The sequence below is a fragment of the Sus scrofa genome, chromosome 17, assembly GCF_054392235.1.
Source record: "Sus scrofa isolate SSC_HxYL_T2T_F1_AM1 chromosome 17, Sscrofa_HxYL_maternal_Yorkshire_Landrace_v2.0, whole genome shotgun sequence".
Classification (NCBI taxonomy): domain Eukaryota; kingdom Metazoa; phylum Chordata; class Mammalia; order Artiodactyla; family Suidae; genus Sus; species Sus scrofa.
In genome coordinates this window covers 66,896,301-66,912,462 of record NC_139399.1, presented here as the reverse complement: position 1 = coordinate 66,912,462, position 16,162 = coordinate 66,896,301, and the positions used below count along the sequence as shown (strand labels likewise).

Genomic DNA, 16,162 nt, shown 5'->3' with positions numbered 1-16,162 from the left:
AAGCGGGGCCGACTGGACCCGTCCACAGACCTCGCAACACAAGGCAAGCACCGGCCGGCCGAGCGAGGAGGTAGAGGCCAGCCGGGCCGGGACCAACTCCGCCCAGAGTTCAGCGCTCCCGCCGACGCCCGCGAGGGGGCGGGCCGCGCCTGCGCAGTACGGCGCCCGCGCTGGCGGCCCCGGACCCTGCCCTCGGAACTGCGCCGGCGCGGTGCGCCTGGCGCTAAGGGGCGGGGTTCCGTTGCGCCGCGCGCAAGGCTGGGGCAAAACCCGGGCCGGGATAGGGCGTGGGGCCGCGCGTCGGGACGTCCCTCGCGTCGGGCCCGAGGGCGCGTGCGCACTGGGCGGCCGGCGGGGCGGCTGAGGGGCGGGGCGGGGGCAAGAGTGGCCTCCTTGCCTCTTTGTGCCCTATCGCCGCCCGGACACCGCGCAGGCCGCCGGCACCATGAAGATCTGGACTTCCGAGCACGTCTTCGAGTAAGTTTGGGGCGGGAGTGGGTCGGCGAGGGCCACGGGGCCACTGCGGGGGGCAGGGCGGGGCGGGCCTGGAGTCGCTGCGGGGCCGGGGCGCCCCTCAGGAAGCTTCCCGGCGTCGGGCCCTCGGGGGGAGCTGGGCCCGAGCCTCGGAACCCTGGGGGGCGCGGGCTCAAGGTCACGTCTCCGGCGACGCCCGGGGCACGGCCCGCAGAGGAGACGGCCTGGGACAGGCTCCACTCCGGTGACGGGGGCGTCGCCGGGCACGAGGTCCTTACCTGCGCTCGGGGCGGGCGAGCCCCCTCGTCGTCGCCCCAGGCCTTCTTGCACAGCCCCGTGGGACGCGACCCCGAGGATCCCCGAGGAAGGCGTGGAGTGTCGAGGTCTGGCCGCCAGGTTTGGGTGGAGTTGCTCACCCGGAAAGTGGATCTAGGGTGAGCCCGGGCGACCAGGAAGCAGAACTTTTACGACAGCTCCTTGACCTGAGGATTGGAATTTGTGGCCTTGGAATTTGAGTCCAGGGTCCAGATTGGGCTCCAACAAGCTGTGTGACCTTGGGTTACCCGGTTTCGTCCGAGACGTGGAAGGTGGTGGTGTCCTCAGGGCCTGCCAGCGCTGAGATGCCTGCGAGGCCACGTTCGTTATCATCTTTTGGTTTCGGAGAAATACTTAGGAATGAAAGTAGGCCCTAAATCGGTCGAATGTTGGGAATTAAATTCCCTTCCAGGTCTCTGATGCTCCCTGCAGCAGAACCACACATTTAGATGGCTGGATCCTTTCTGCCTAAGCACATGGTTGGTAATCTCACTACTTTTTATTGCCTAGTCTTTTTTCTTCTTGATTTGAAATGCCGCCTTTGTCCTAAACACTGTTGTGATTTATGTTTTAATTCATTTCTGAGCTAACTGCTCTATTCCACTGATGTTGCTATTGTTGCCACACTGTTCTAATTTTTATAGCTTGGTAGTTTGTTTTAGCTTAACCATTTGATTTTGTTTTAAACAGTGTTTCCAAGGACAGTTTTTCAACGAAGCTGTAGACTTTTTACATACTCAGTGACTCAGGCACAGGCCAGAGGTCACTGGGTCCTGGAAAGTATAGAATGTTGGAATCAGAGGGAAGAGTCCTTTTCTCCCTCATGTTTACAGGCTTTCTAGCGGGGAAGACCCTAAATTTGTAGTCTTTCTGATGTTCTTTGATGGGGTCACATTCTTCACTGCTGCAATTCAGCCCTTGGGATCACGAGGGGTTTCTTCTTTACACGTCTCATCTGGGTTTAAATGCTTAGGAGTTTTTGGCACTGTGTCTCCTTAGGCTTTTCTTCCTTAGCACTTCTTCCCTTCTTGTTCCCCATCCTCTTCCCACGCATTCTGCCCTTCTCTTGAATGCGTCCCTCTTTTCTTCACTTTCCTTATAAATGCTCAATGAGGAGAGTTCCCGTTGTAGCTCAGTGGTTAGTGAGTCCGACTAGGAACCGTGAGGTGGTGGGTTCGGTCCCTGGCCTTGCTCAGTGGGTTAAGGATCCGGCGTTGCCGTGAGCTGTGGTGTAGGTTCTGATTAGACCCCTAGCCTGGGAACCCCCATATGCTGTGGGAGCAGCCCTAGAAATGGCAAAAAGACCAAAAAAACTTTTTTTCAATGAAATTCTCTTGTTGGCCTTCTTTTTTTTGCATCTCATCAGGGATTCTTAATCTTCTTTTTCTCTTTCTGTCACAAACCTCTCTGAAATTGGATGAAAGCTCTGGGACTCCTCCCAAAAGATGAGCCGTATTCCTGTAACTGCTGTACATGTCCTGGAAGAAGAAGCCCTGATCCTGACTCTCCCCAGATAATCTAGGCTTTTGGATCAGAATCCCAGCCTATACACATTTATGACACCCAGATCTGTTGCTTGGGCTCCAGCCTCTCTTGAACTTCAGGTTTTTGTTGCCAGTGCTTAGCAGGTGTCTCTACTCATGTTCCTGCAGGTTCTTCAAACTCAGCTTACCTCTCTCCTCACAAATCTCACAGTTTCCTATGTTTCCCTTCTTCTGTGTCTTTCCATCTTTGATTTTTCCAACAGTTCCCTCTGAAGTGTAACGTGTAGCTGGTATCCAGTCAAAGTCATTCATTGATTTCTTCAGTAAGTGTGAAAGCCCCCTGTGTGCCAGGCACTGTTCTTTGGGTTGGTTACACTTTGGTCAATAAATCAAGACACCGTTGCTGCCTTGATGAGTTAGCAGCATTCCCCCATCTTGTTTTGTAGGTGGAAAAAACTGGGCAGCTCTCTAAGCCACCACAGGGTTCTACTGACGCCCCCTTTGCATGTCTTCCAGTGTGAAGTCTTTTCACATAACTCATGAATTCCATTAACATGAATCGCCGGAAGATTGTTAATTGTCTGTGTGCATCCTTTGTAATTTTCGAGCTGGTTATGTTTTCATCCGTCTGTCTTGTCCAAGCTAGGTCAACAGCAGCATTTTCAGGTTGGCCCAGAGAGGAGAGGACTAAATTACAAATACCGCATAAGCACCCTGCAGTTAGGAATTTTTTCGAGGAGGTGGGGAAGAGCTAGGTGCGAGGAAGCCAGCTGCCATGGTGCATGGCTGGATGGAGACGGGGAGGGCTCCTCTGATTTTCCTTTTAGATCGTTTCCTTGGTAACAGTCAGAGTGCTTGGCCTGTATCACCTCTGTGGGGACAGTTGATGAAGTAGCTCTGCTTATACACCTGCACTGATTGCTGATGGGGCTTGAGACTAAAATTGAATGGGGTTCATTTGCATATAACATTATAGCAAAAATGAAACACTGCAGAGAACAATACTGGTAGTCCAGGGTTTTGCTACATGAGTGGGATTTAGATTTTCCTTCTGTCCACAAAAAAATTGTCAGGCTGAATTCTCTGGAAAGTTGAAATAGATTACTGCCTACCTGTTGTGCTTTTAGAAGAATAAAAGGTAGTGCCGTGGGGTTTATCAGTGTCGTTTGAACCAGTACCTCCAGATCTTGTCTTTCATGTAGAGGAGACCTGTAGAATCGGGCTGCAGGTGGACTAAATCACTTTTACTATTCACTGTCGTCAATTAGAGGCTCTTTCGAAAAGGAAAAGGATTATCTTTTACAAGCATCTTACTCAGATAAGTGGTGACGAGAACACGTGTACATCACATCTTGCATCACCCAAGTACATGTGCTTTTTCACGACCGTAAAGATGCTGCAAGTTCCGTGATCTCTTAGCATTTCAGTCCTAGGCAAGAAGCACAAGCTTGTTCCGGGGAATGTTAGAAAAGAGCACATTAGGAGCACCCTAAAAACACTGTGTTGTATTGAGTGACCTTCAAAACACATCAGAATCACTCCTCTTAGGAAAGCAGTGGTTGAGGACTGACTAGGGGGCCGCTGTTATTTAGTACATTAACAGAGGAAAATACTTTTTTAATATGGCTTTTAAGTCAGTCATGCTTTGGATCTTTTTGTAACCCCTCTAAAAATCTACGTGCCTATAATTTATTTTCCTCTAATTACTTCGTTATAGCTTCCCAGAATTGGGGTTAGACAGAAGAATAGATAGTATAATGGTAACATTTTTTACTGTTTGTTTCTGTAGAACATCTGTTTTTTAAGTATTGTTGATCCACAGTGCTGTGCCCGTGTCTGCTGTGCAGCAGAGTGACCCAGTCATACATAAATACACGTTCCCTTTCTTACAATATCTTCCATCACAGTCTATCCCAAGAGACTGGGTATAGCATAGAACATACTTTTTAAATACATTTTTTTTTTTTTTTGTCTTTTTTTTGTCTTGTTGTTGTTGTTGTTGCTTTTTCTTGGGCCGCTCCCACGGCATATGGAGGTTCCCAGGCTAGGGGTTTAATTGGAGCTGTAGCCACCGGCCTACGCCAGGGCCACAGCAACGTGGGATCTGAGCCGCGTCTGCAACCTACACCACAGCTCACGGCAACGCCGGATCGTTAACCCACTGAGCAAGGGCAGGGACCGAACCCACAACCTCATGGTTCCTAGTCGGATTCGTTAACCACTGCGCCACGACGGGAACTCCTTTAAATACATTTTTATGAATCAGTGATTCTTAGAAACAGAACTTCCACGTGGGAATGGCCACTGGTAAGCAGGAAGAAACCGGTAAGAAACCGCTGTCGTGCTCTCTAGGTTGTTTTAACCCTCAGGCATCAACTGTACCATGTGGCCTGTGTGCCGAGAAACTGCTGGAATCTGTACATGCTCACAACGTAGACTGGGCCCTCCCCCATTGTTCAGTGTGTCAGAACTTCATTTTCCCTGGGCAAATTAAAAATAACCTGATGGGTTATAAAATGGTTTAATTCGTATGCATATTTTAAGGGTTTGATTTTGGGTTCCTGTCGGCAGCCACCCATGGGAAACCGTCACAACAGCTGCAATGCAGAAATACCCCAACCCCATGAACCCCAGTGTGGTCGGAGTTGACGTCTTGGACAGACACATAGATGCCTCTGGAAAGCTGCACAGCCACAGGCTCCTCAGCACAGAGTGGGGACTGCCTTCCATAGTGAAATCTGTAAGTGTGTCTTTCTTCCCGAAGAAATGTGACTGCTGAAGAGAAGTTTTCTAAACCACATTATAATTTCAAATAGGTTGTGGGAGCTGATTCTGAATGTCATTTTTGCATCAGTTCAAATTGTATTATAATAAACTTGAGTTATGAGTGTATAATGAATTGGAAATATTATTACAGTCTTCATGAAGCCACCTGATAAAACCTGAAGGAAGCCAGCTAATGCTCTAATCTAAAAGTTTTATTCTGCTGTTCCTACTTTACCAGCAACTTGAGGCCAGCAGTAAGCTGGGGAGGCACTGGTGGTGGCTCGCTGTCACGGACTGTGGCCGGGTCGTGAGGACCGCCTGCCCCCTTTGCCCCGTTTGTCCCAAGATCTGGCCCTGCGGCCTGTGTTGAGAACGTAGCTCTGTGTCCTTGGCAGGGAGCTGGCTTTAGTGAGCCTTTGTAGCCAGCAGGAAACTGAAGCCAGTTTGTCGTGATGGGAGAGAAGCCTGCTGTACATGCATCGAGTTGTCTGTGGGGATTCTTCCTAGAAGGTGGGCCCACTCCCGAAAGCAAAGGACGCGTTTTTCAGCCGGAATGTACTGATTGCGTCCTTGGTGCGACCCCTGCCCTGGATAGTGAGGACGCAGAAGAGAGCAGGACCGGGGCTGTGGCCTGGGCTCAGCCCGGGGGTGGCACGGGTGGGTCACGCTGCCTCCCTCCCGAGGGCTGCGCTTCTGTCTGGAGGCTGCAGCAAGCACCCTCTCCCTTGGGCCCCTCTCGCTAGACGCTGTGTTTCCCCGAATATTCTGACTTCCAGATTTGGGGCTCCTTGCTCCACTGTCGTACCTTGGCGGTTTCAGTGTCCTGCACGCATTCTCAGTGGGCAGGCTGCTGGTTGCCTCTGGGAAGGGTTTTTATGTCTGGCAGTCTCATCTTTCCATGGTGTGTGAATCCTTTTACCCTGAGATGGGCCTCCTTTCTGAACTTTGTCTGATTCCTCACATTTTTTCTGAAACAGATTTTTGGTTCAAGATATTAACACATTTTTACCTTCACATAAAATATTGATACACTTGTTAAGAAAGCCTTCCTCTTCTGATTACTAATTCTGAATGTTTTACTTAGATTATTGGTGCAGCAAGAACCAAAACATATGTGCAGGAACATTCTGTAGTGGATCCGGTAGCGAAAACAATGGAACTTAAATCTACTAATGTAAGTCAAACGGTTTGGCTTGGCTTTCTCTCTTGGGTGGTTGAGATGAGTGTGTGCGCCGGGAGGTCGGTGCTCACGAGCTGCCTCCTTGCTCTGCCTGCTTGCCTCCCTGCTCCCGTGCTCCTGCTTCACTGTTTCTAGGAGACGGCACCGGATAAAATGCATTTGGATCATGTGCATCTTATTACTGTTACAATATTTTTGTCAAATTTACTGTTTTTCTAATAAAAAGGAAGCAACAAATAGAGTTCTATTCACACAGTAAGATCTTTTGTATATTTAGCTAACAAGATTTTGGTTTGTGAATTAATTTTAGAAATGTTTTTAATCTTGATTTTCAAAATGATTGGACTTTTTTTTTTTAATTCTGTAGATTTCATTTACAAATATGGTTTCAGTAGATGAGAGGCTTATATACAAACCACATCCTCAAGATCCAGAGAAGTGAGTGAAAAGTGTTTTTAAACTTATTTTACAGTGTGTTTTAATTTTTTTCATCAGACATGTCTTCAAAAAGTAGAAGTTAGGTCTTCCTGAAGTGCTGTGAATGTGCTTTGTTCCAGAACTGTGTTGACTCAAGAAGCCATAATTACCGTGAAAGGCGTCAGTCTGGGCAGTTACCTCGAAGGACTGATGGCAAGTACGATATCTTCCAATGCGAATAAGGTAAGTAGGGCTGCTCCGGGCGTGCTTTCATCTTGGTTTCCAGGATGCTGTGACTTTCTTGGAGGAGCTGTCCCTGTGGGCGGACTCCGAGCCAGCGCAGTTCCCAGCCACACGGGCAGCTCCCAGTGCAGGCTCGGGGCTCCCATCCCAGTACCACTCGGACCAGCTTTTCACCTCGGGCACCTCGGTGCGCCTGTCTCTGCCGCAGCCTGCTGCCCGTGAAGCGGAGGTTAATTACCCCCGTCACGGGGTTGGGCATGAAGAGTCCACGAGATGACGCGGAAAGTGTGTGGCCTCGGGCCTCGGGCGTGCGACGCGTAGCTGGTGTCATGGCGTCAACTCGCAGCCTTTTTTCGTGACCATCCCTCACCCCACATCCACTGTAGATACTTGTCCTCCGAGTAGCCCACCCTGTGACATTATCCCATACCACAGGTTGTCCCTGTTGATAGGGATGCGTGTGTGTCTGTGCTTTATGCATGAGGAGAGTGAGATTTCTCTACACCTTCCCCGACTAATTTTTGCCCCATTGAGAATAAATGACTTCTTAAGAAGTAAGTTTAGAGAAATAGATGCCTACTGCACTGTCTTATAGCACGTTTAATATAATCATTCAGCAGCAAAAGATATTCATAGATGCCTTCTCTGTGCCAGGCAGAGTGCTAGGCTAGACGGGGGATACAGCGGGGAGCAAAACAAACCTGGTCCCTGCCCTCGTGGAGCTAAGAGGAAGGCGCCATTAATCACACAGCCCGTCATTAGGAAAGGAAAAGTACCGAAAGGTATGAGAGTGTTTAATGAGTGTTAGTAAGTGATGTTGCTGTGAGTCCTGAATGAGGGGTGGGTAGGCTGTGAGGGGGCAGCCAGGAAGCACTGCAGGCAGAGGGGCTGTGTGTGCAAAGGGCCTGGGGCCAGGAGCAGGAAAAGCTCCTCTTTCTGTTGCTCGGGAGCTCCAGAGTGCAGGAGAGGGGGCTTGAAGAGGAGGTCGGGGACCAGATCTCTCAGAGCCCTGTACGGGGTTTTGATTAAAATATGCACCTCAAAAGGGAGTTTGACCTCACCCCCGAAGGGGGGCCACTGTGATCATTAAGCAAGTAAAACATCGCTGTCGCTGAATTGTGGATTCCTTTGAGAACATGTGTTTCACACGAAATAGCCAGTTTATAGATAAAGCCAGTTGCTCAAGGCATGTGGTATTTGGTAGACAACGTTAAAGAAGAAAAAGCAGAGATAAAAACAGTCAGTCCTGGTGAGGTGTGGTTGCGCTTGGACTGCTCCTTGTTACTTCCCGATGGGACTTTTATTTGACATGTGCCGGTGCTCTCACTTGGTAGCAATGAGTGTATTGGATTTTTTTTTTAAGGGCCGAGAAGCAATGGAATGGGTAATACATAAATTAAATGCTGAAATTGAAGAATTGACGGCTTCAGCCAGAGGGAGCATCCGGACACCGATGGCAGCGGCAGCGTTTGTAGAGAAATGATCCTGAACGTGGGCGTGCGCACCCGGTCCCCCAGGTCTCTACACGCTGGCGGTGTATTTATTTGCTATTTAAAAAATTCAACTATATTTTAGGTAGGATTTTTTTTTAATAAGCTGAAGAGAGGCTGTGTGACTGGATCAAAACAAAGGTGCAGGATTTCTAAATAAAAGGGATTGTCTGAAATTAGTGTTGTTGGAAATGATGTCTACTTTTGAGGATTCTAGTATTTATGTGGAAATGTAACAATATTTGAAAAGTACTTGTAAATTGGTAGTGGCGGATTAAATCTCCTTAAGGTAGAATTTTAAAGCTTTCGTGCATTAGAACTCTGCCTGGCTTTGGACCAACCCCAAGACAAAGCAGAGCCACCTCTGGCACACCCACAGTTGCCCTGCTGCAGTAAACTTCCAGAAGGCGCCTGCGAGGACTCACCTTGAAGGGAGGAATCGGATAGTTGTTGAAAGACAGTAATTTGCTCTGCTGTAAATCACCATCGAAGGCCCCAGTGGTTTAACTTGGTACTCAAATAACGTTTTTGGAGTAAAAATGATCACAAAAGTAATAAAGGACTCCAGCAAAAACACCCTTTTATTGTGTTAACCGGTACTGTACTGGTTTGCCAGAGCTGTGTAACTTAGTAAAGGTGTTGCCTTCCTTGGATCTGTACTCCATGACTTGGTATGCCGCATCGTGGGCTGGTTATATTAACTGAAGAAATCAAGTCACTACCGGAATCTTGCAACACTCGAAACTTAGAGGAACAGCTGTTCACATCTTTTAGCTTTTCACATTTGCCTAACTTATAAATTGCCATGTGTCAAAATCTTGGTTCTGTAATTGCTAAAGCATGATATGTCAGGTTATTTGAATATAATTACCTTTTGAAGTAATTGTGACCACAAAAACATCTTTTTACGTGAAGAGCTGTACATCATTTGAAATTACTCAGATGATGTCTTGATCCGAAGCATAAATCCCAGGGACTTAATGTTTTTAATAATACGGTGTCACTGCCAGTTCGGGGGCGGCATCGAAGAAGAAAGAATAACTGGGTAGAAAAAAAGCGTTGACCTAAACCAACCACTACATGAATCGCTTTGCAGCTTTTATTTATGGGAAATCCTTGCTTTGGATGCCAGAGGGCAGCTGCGATCTGAAAACCAGTCCAATAAATGCATTTTGTTTTGTATCTGGTAGCAGGCAGTTAATTATCAACCACTAAAAAAAGAGTATCTTTGATACCTGGAACAGTTGCATAAAGAGTATTTTTATTAAAAGGTGATTAGCTCTTGCCTTTATTTCCACAGTGCTTAATGTGATAAACTTCTAGTCAGGTTTCCTGTAAAACAAACCAATTAATATATGTACCTAAACCACAAAAACAGTATACCAAACTGTTTAAAAACTAGTGCTTTTCTACTTAAAATATTGTTAGCTTAAGACTTGGGATATTTGTAAAAGCCAGTAAGGTTTTTGGTTATCTTTTGTAACCGGAGATAATTTTTACAATTAAAATCACATTTCAGCTAAACATTGCTGAATACTGATATCATTACATTGCCTGTGTAATTTCTGAAAATTATACTTTTTCTGAAAAAGATGTGATAATACCCTAATGATAAAAAGACTTCTGAACAAAATTTTATCCTGTTTTTTTTTTTAATCTGATCTTAATGATAAAATTCTATAAATTTTCACTTTCCAGTGTAATAGCTTTAGTTAAGTAGCTGGTACTTATGGCTTTTACATGTTAAAATATAAATAACATAAGCATTTGAGAGGGCTAAACTGGAATAAAGTGTTCGTGGATTAGAATTAGACTTACGGATTGTGGGGCATATTATCCTATTTAATATGAAAAATGGATCTTATATGAATTAAGAAAAATCTTGTTAATAAAAACTTATTTTTTAACTATGTTTTTCTTGATTATAGTTTCCTTTTAATAACTGCAGAGAGCAAACGAATTCGCTCAATTGCCTCGGGCTGCAAGCGGCACCGCGCTGGACCGGAGCGGAGGGTTTACGCCCCTTGCTGCCCGGCCTGTCTCTCGGCACCCACCCAGGGTTGTCCAGAACCTCTGCGGCTTGTCATGGGGTCGGCTCGCCTCGGCCGAGGTTCATTTTTTTTAACTGTTAACCCGGGGTGGAGGCGCCCGAGTGCTGTCAAGGTCGGGACGCGGCTCCGAGTCTCGCGCCCCCGGAGCCACGCGGTCTCACATTCCCTCCAGTTCCCTCCCGCTCGGCTGTCGGCACCGCGCCCCGCCGGGGTACTACGGAAGCCCGCGGGGCACACAGGCGGGCCGCCCGCGGAGCCAATAGGCAGCCCGAGCTGGCCGGCCCGCCCGGCGATTGGCACCTGCGGCCCGGGCCGCGCGTCCTCATTGGCTCCCGGCGGGGGCGGGTGGGGGGAATTCTGCGACCCGGCCGCACAGGCCGACCGGGGGCGGGGCGGGGCAAGAGGCGGCGGGATTGGCAGGTCCGGAGCCCCGCCCCTTCCGCTTCTCAGACCTGACCTTCCGGCAGCTGGGCCGCGCGCTCTGAGCCGACATTGACGGGTCCTCGCGATTCGACCCGACGCGCCCACTCTAGCGACATCATGGTGGCCTACTGGCGACAGGCTGGACTCAGGTAGGCCCGGGCCTTGGGAGGCGCGGACAGGTGGGGCGCGGGGAGGCCCAGCGCGGCCTGGGGTCGGAGGTCACGCCGAGCGCGGCGGGGGTGGAGGTCGGGCCGGGCGAGTGCGGCCCCAAGATGGCGGCCTCCGAGAGGGGCGGGGGGCTGGAGCCGGGGTTGGGGGGGCCCAGCGGGGAGGGGCGGGCGCAGAGCCCGTGGGCCGGCACCTGCCCGCACCTGCCGCCGCCATGATCGCCTTCGACCGGTGCCATGCCTTCCCGGAGACGGCACTGCCCACGTCCTGGCCTCCGTCCTTACTGGTTGCGCTCAGTTTACACCGTAGAGGTAACACAGTTACATCAAGTTGGAGAACCGAGGAGCGGAGAGAGCTCTCTTGGTGTGACTTATGTCACCATACCTGGCCTTTCTTTCCAGCATCCGGGTGAGGCCTTGTACAGTGTCACGCACATCTTCTCGGTTGTCATTAGCCCCTGTTGCTCCCACACTTTTTCGTGGGTACAACGGGCGAGAGCCCCCTCCGAAGCATAAAGAGCACGAGGTGAGCGGCGCCTCCTGGGGAGCTCAGGTGTGGAGCCCATTGGAGGACATGGCTTCTGGCGAAGTGGTGGCGCACTGATTCCTTACCCTGGGCACCCACTCGAGCGTCTCACCTGGCTGAGGCTAACGCACCTTGTTACTCGACCAGATTAAGTAGCACCTTCTAGTGGTGACCTTCTGGGAGCATGTGACCCAGGAGTTTCCTGACATTCAAGGTCAAGCCAGATCTAGAATTGGAAGGCTCTGGTCCCAGTCGCAGGTAGTGTTTATCAGGCACCTACGAGGAGACAAGTGCGGGCATCCCTGCTTTCCACGCTTTGCCTCTCCTCCTTCCTCCCACTAGTGGGGCCAAACTTGATCATCCTTCTGTTCTGTTTTGTTCTGTTGACTTGAATAGGTGAACAAATGAGCCAATTTTTTGAACAGCCTGAAGGTCACCAATTAGTAGGAGTGAAAGCAGGAATTAGAATTCCTACCTCTGGCCCAGAAAAACAAATCTGAAACATGAGAAAATAGTCAGCGGCCCCCTCCTCCCCCCCACCTTCCTGTTTTCAAAAAGTGTAAAAAGTGAGCTGACATCTTTTGGAAAATAAGATGTTGATGGGAGTCCATCTACCAAACAGGAAACAGGCTGTTGGATATTTTGCCAGAATTGATGAAGTTCTCTAAGGACTTCTCAGTTTCCTTTAGAAACCATGATTGGAAGGTGTTTTCGGTGGCAGACTTCTGAAACAGAATCCAATATCCTCGGGAAAACCTTTAAGTAATTAATTAGAAGTAGAACTGTTTTAAATCAAAACAGGTTTTTTCCCCTCTTAATTATATATACTTTGCCCTGTAAGAATAATAAAAGAAAGGAATTTTAAGTAGAGGGGGGGCACCTGCTCTTGTCAAAGTAGCCTCTGAAGATTTAGGACTCTTTCCTGTGCCAGAGGATTTTTTTAATACCTGTGCATCTTTTATGTTAATATGTATTAAAGAGAGAAAACAGTTCAAAGGAGAAAAGCCAAAAAGCCCCCATTCTAATACCGGTTACGATTTGGATACATTTCCTTCTGGTTTTTTTCTCTGTATAGATTCCTTGTGGCATTCGTCATTTTTTAAATTCACTTCTACAATGATGTGTAAATCAAACCCAAAGTAAGAGCCTAAGAAGAAAAAAACACAGTAACCTAGCCAGTTGGGTTGGCTCACTGGTAATTAGCTTTATATTGTCTGTCATTTTCCCTCAGCTACATCCGATACTCCCAGATCTGTGCAAAGGCAGTGAGAGATGCACTGAAGGCAGAATTCAAAGCGAATGCCGAGAAGACTTCTGGCAGCAACGTTAAAATCGTGAAAGTGAAGAAGGAATAATCTGTAAGTGACCGATTTATTTAGAAACAGTTTTTTGAGCACTTCTAAAAACCCAGGTAATTTTAAATTTAAGTTCTGTCCATTTTGGGTCATTCAGAACATTTAGAAGCTAGTTAGTGGGGGGAGTTCGCTTCATGGCTCAGTGGTTAATGAACCCGACTTGGAACCATGAAGATGTGGGTTCGATTCCCTGGCCTCACTCAGTGGGTTAGGGATCCGGCATTGCTGTGGCTCTGGTGTAGGCCGGCAGCTGTAACTCCAGTTAGCCCCCCCCTGGGAACTTCTATATGTCAGGGGTGTGGCCCTAAAAAGCAAAAAAAAAAAAAAGGTTAGCAGGACAGTCATTTGAAGCCTGCAGGTCATAGGATTCCCAGGGCATAATCAAAGAATGTCATTTCAGGCCCCTGACAAGCAGAAGTAATTGCCACATTGATTTTAGGTAGAGAGCCATCTTATTTTAATTAAATCCGTTTCATTTGTCTGCACAAAATCCAGTAATTTGGAGGATAAGCTCCCCACTTTTGTAAGTGCCATTGGAGTTGCATCAGAGTTGAGGAGCGTGAAGAATTGCTGCTCTCCAAGTTTTGTCTCCTCCACATGTACTAATGTTCTCACAACTTCCTGAACATAAAGGCCACGAGAACAGGCGAGGGTCCTGCTGTTTTATCAGGCAGTAAAATCAGCCAGACCCTGCGGAGAAGACTGCTTTGCTAAATTTATCATGTCTTCAGAGTTTGATTCATTTTATTTCTCCAAAGATGTTGGCAGTGCAAAGTTAAATTCTGAGCAATAAAAGACAGTTTCGTACAATTGATAAGTTCATACTTCTGTGCTCCAAACAACTAAAGCGATTTGATCTCTACACCGATTTCTTGACATTGTTATTTCAAAGGTAAGTAAAGCAAATTACCAGAGAGATGTTTTTCAGATTTAATTTTCTTGTTTTGCCTTAAAATAAGCCTCAGACCCACAGTAGCAAGGAAACGTGATACATATTAATCCTTTGGCAGCTTGTGGTTATGAGCAATTTTACTTATTGGAACTGTCTCCCCTAAGCACTTTTCATTTTCATTTTGAATTAGTAAATATTTTATTACAAGTCTGGAGATGCGAGGTTTTGAATTTAGCCCTTTTTCTCGGGCTCTCTGTCTAGTCTCATAATTCTGAGGTTGGGTTGTTTTAACAATGAGCTAACTGAGAAAAATCACTCGGCAGCCTCTGACTGTAGCATGGATGTGCCAAACTCTGCATCGAACTCCCTTGACCTTGCGTCGTCCTTGGGGCCGGGAAGTAGTGTCCAGCTCTGGTAAACAGAACACTGACCATTCTCTGTCTGCCTTGTAGTGGACAAAGTCCCCGCCACCTCAGTGCAAGGGATTTAGCATCTTTTAAAGGCAGAGCATTTCTGTATTGCCCGGGGGAGTGTTTGGTTTTTCTTAGCAGGGAGGGGCCCCTTCGGCTAAGACCGCGGCCGTCAACCAGCGCTTTTCGCAGCTGGAGCCAGGGTTTCTCACCCCCGGGCCCTGAAGCCACAGCTGTGCAGTGCAGTTCCTTAGGAGGGAGTCATTTCCCTCTTCAGGTGGGATTTTCAAGAAAAGACAAAGGACCAGCAACTGCATTTTCTCTTTTCCTCCTAGACCCTGACTACAGCTTGAAGTGCTGCGTGTTCAGTGAGGAGGTGTGGGCACGTGTCGTGGCGGATTGAAAAGGATGTCACCTGGGGAAACACACACATTCCCGTCTTGTGCATAGATTGACAATGCCAATAAAGTGAAGCATGGTCACTCTTGCTGCTGGTTTTTGGTTTCTTTCGGACTTTTTCTTCGTAGGAACTGGCTGCACAACTGCAGGATTATGACCATATGAAGTGGGGTTGTTTTGTTTTGTTTCGTTTTTTTGTCTTTTTGCCTTTTCTAGGGCCACTCCCGCGGCATATGGAGGTTCCCAGGCCAGGGGTCCAATCGGAGCTGGAGCCACCGGCCTACGCCAGAGCCACAGCAACGCAGGATCCGAGCCACGTCTGCAGCCTACACCACAGCTCACGGCAACGCCAGATCCTTAACCCACTGAGCAAGGGCAGGGACCAAACCTGCAACCTCATGGTTCCCGGTCGGATTTGTTAACCACTGCGCCACGACGGGAATTCCATGAAGTGGGGTTTTTTTTAAAAGGGGGAACAGAGGGCATTTTGAAAATGTCTCTGAATGGAAAGCTCTATTTTTCATGACATTAAGCGACAGGGTTAGGCTCTGTCACTGAGGCGCTCCGGCCCCTTATCTTTGAGCCGCAGAAGTCACGTCAGCAGCGGGCAGGGAGTTGTCCACTGGCCTCGGCCCGGGCAGGCAGCGGGAGCTGGGTGGTGCTGCTCGGCTGAAGGAAAATGATTACCCGAAGCCCAGATGAGGAGAAGCAGTCCTAAGTTGTTCTCACTGTTGCTGTGAGGTTAAAACCTGTGGAGAATAACGAGGAATGTTGGGATTCTCTCAGCACGGATGCATTTCATGTTGTTCCATAAGTCGGTCATTTCTCATAGGGAACGAGGCAAAACCGCTCAGTCGCTTGCTTACCAAGTGGATGGCTGAGCAGAGATGAATATCTAAGGTTCTTTTTTTTTTTTTGCTGTTGTTGTTTTAAGGGGTTGAATCAGAGCTAGAGCCACCAGCCCATGCCACAGCAACGTGGATCCCAGATCCACTGAGCGAGGCCTGGGATAGAACCCGCATCCTCATGGATACTAGTCGGATTTGTTTCTGCTGCACCGTAGTGGGAACTCCGAAAATCTAAGGTTCTTGACCGCAGGTCTCAGGTGTGATAATGACAGCAGCTAGATGTGATTCACTTACTCCTTAGATAGTCATGGGTGAGGAATTGTCGCAAATGCTGTTTTTCTCTCTTTGAAACTTGGAAGCACTTGGCTGAGTAAAACCACTGCGAAGTTCACTGCTTGATTCTTAACTGTTTCTGGAGTACGGAGAAAGACATCTGGACAGGAAATTCTGAAACACCGTTTAGCTTCTGCCCCAGGACCAGTTCTCACCTTGGCACACGAGCTCCACAATAATGTATCAGGGCCACTCAGGCCCAAGATGTCTTTGTCCTCGGCTTCTGGAGGGCACTTTCTGCCCTGGGACACCTGGCCTGTAGGTGTGATCTGTTCTCAGCATAGCGCACTCAGGAGGGGCAGGGGTGCTAGACTGAAGCTGCTTACAGCCTCTTGCAAAGGCCCTGTGCCTCACACCCTGGGCTGGTTTTGAAGTCAAGGCCCTTCAGT

The 16,162-nt window shown here is 48.3% G+C and overlaps 2 protein-coding genes across 7 annotated transcripts; both read left to right on the top strand.

Moving 5' to 3' along the window:
* The first annotated feature begins 247 nt into the window (after positions 1–247).
* On the top strand, positions 248–10,283 carry PRELID3B (PRELI domain containing 3B). Of its 4 annotated transcripts, none has more exons than XR_014831693.1 (7): positions 344–477; positions 4,845–5,013; positions 6,124–6,213; positions 6,587–6,657; positions 6,777–6,879; positions 7,534–7,661; positions 8,243–10,279. XR_014831693.1 is itself a non-coding variant. In XM_085002537.1 (7 exons), the coding sequence occupies exons 3-7, from the start codon at positions 4,876–4,878 to the stop codon at positions 8,360–8,362; spliced, it is 522 nt and encodes a 173-aa protein (XP_084858663.1). In that variant the 5' UTR covers positions 344–477; positions 1,202–1,268; positions 4,845–4,875; the 3' UTR covers positions 8,363–10,279.
* A 573-nt stretch (positions 10,284–10,856) lies between these two features.
* On the top strand, positions 10,857–14,680 carry ATP5F1E (ATP synthase F1 subunit epsilon). Of its 3 annotated transcripts, none has more exons than XM_005673060.4 (3): positions 10,875–10,992; positions 12,768–12,894; positions 14,529–14,680. In XM_005673060.4, exons 1-2 carry the CDS (start codon positions 10,961–10,963, stop codon positions 12,889–12,891), a joined length of 156 nt encoding a protein of 51 aa, XP_005673117.1. In that variant the 5' UTR covers positions 10,875–10,960; the 3' UTR covers positions 12,892–12,894; positions 14,529–14,680.
* Positions 14,681–16,162: the final 1,482 nt, after the last annotated feature.

Excerpts from the sequence above, each read along its gene's own strand:
- ATP5F1E (XM_005673060.4), top strand. The coding sequence starts at position 10,961 with ATGGTGGCCTACTGGCGACAGGCTGGACTCAG. Across the intron at positions 10,993-12,767 it reads TGGCGACAGGCTGGACTCAG|CTACATCCGATACTCCCAGA; the intron begins GTAGGCCCGGGC and ends ATTTTCCCTCAG.
- PRELID3B (XM_013985516.3), top strand. The coding sequence starts at position 4,876 with ATGCAGAAATACCCCAACCCCATGAACCCCAGTGTGGTCGGAGTTGAC. Across the intron at positions 5,014-6,123 it reads TGCCTTCCATAGTGAAATCT|ATTATTGGTGCAGCAAGAAC; the intron begins GTAAGTGTGTCT and ends TGTTTTACTTAG. Across the intron at positions 6,214-6,586 it reads TGGAACTTAAATCTACTAAT|ATTTCATTTACAAATATGGT; the intron begins GTAAGTCAAACG and ends TTAATTCTGTAG.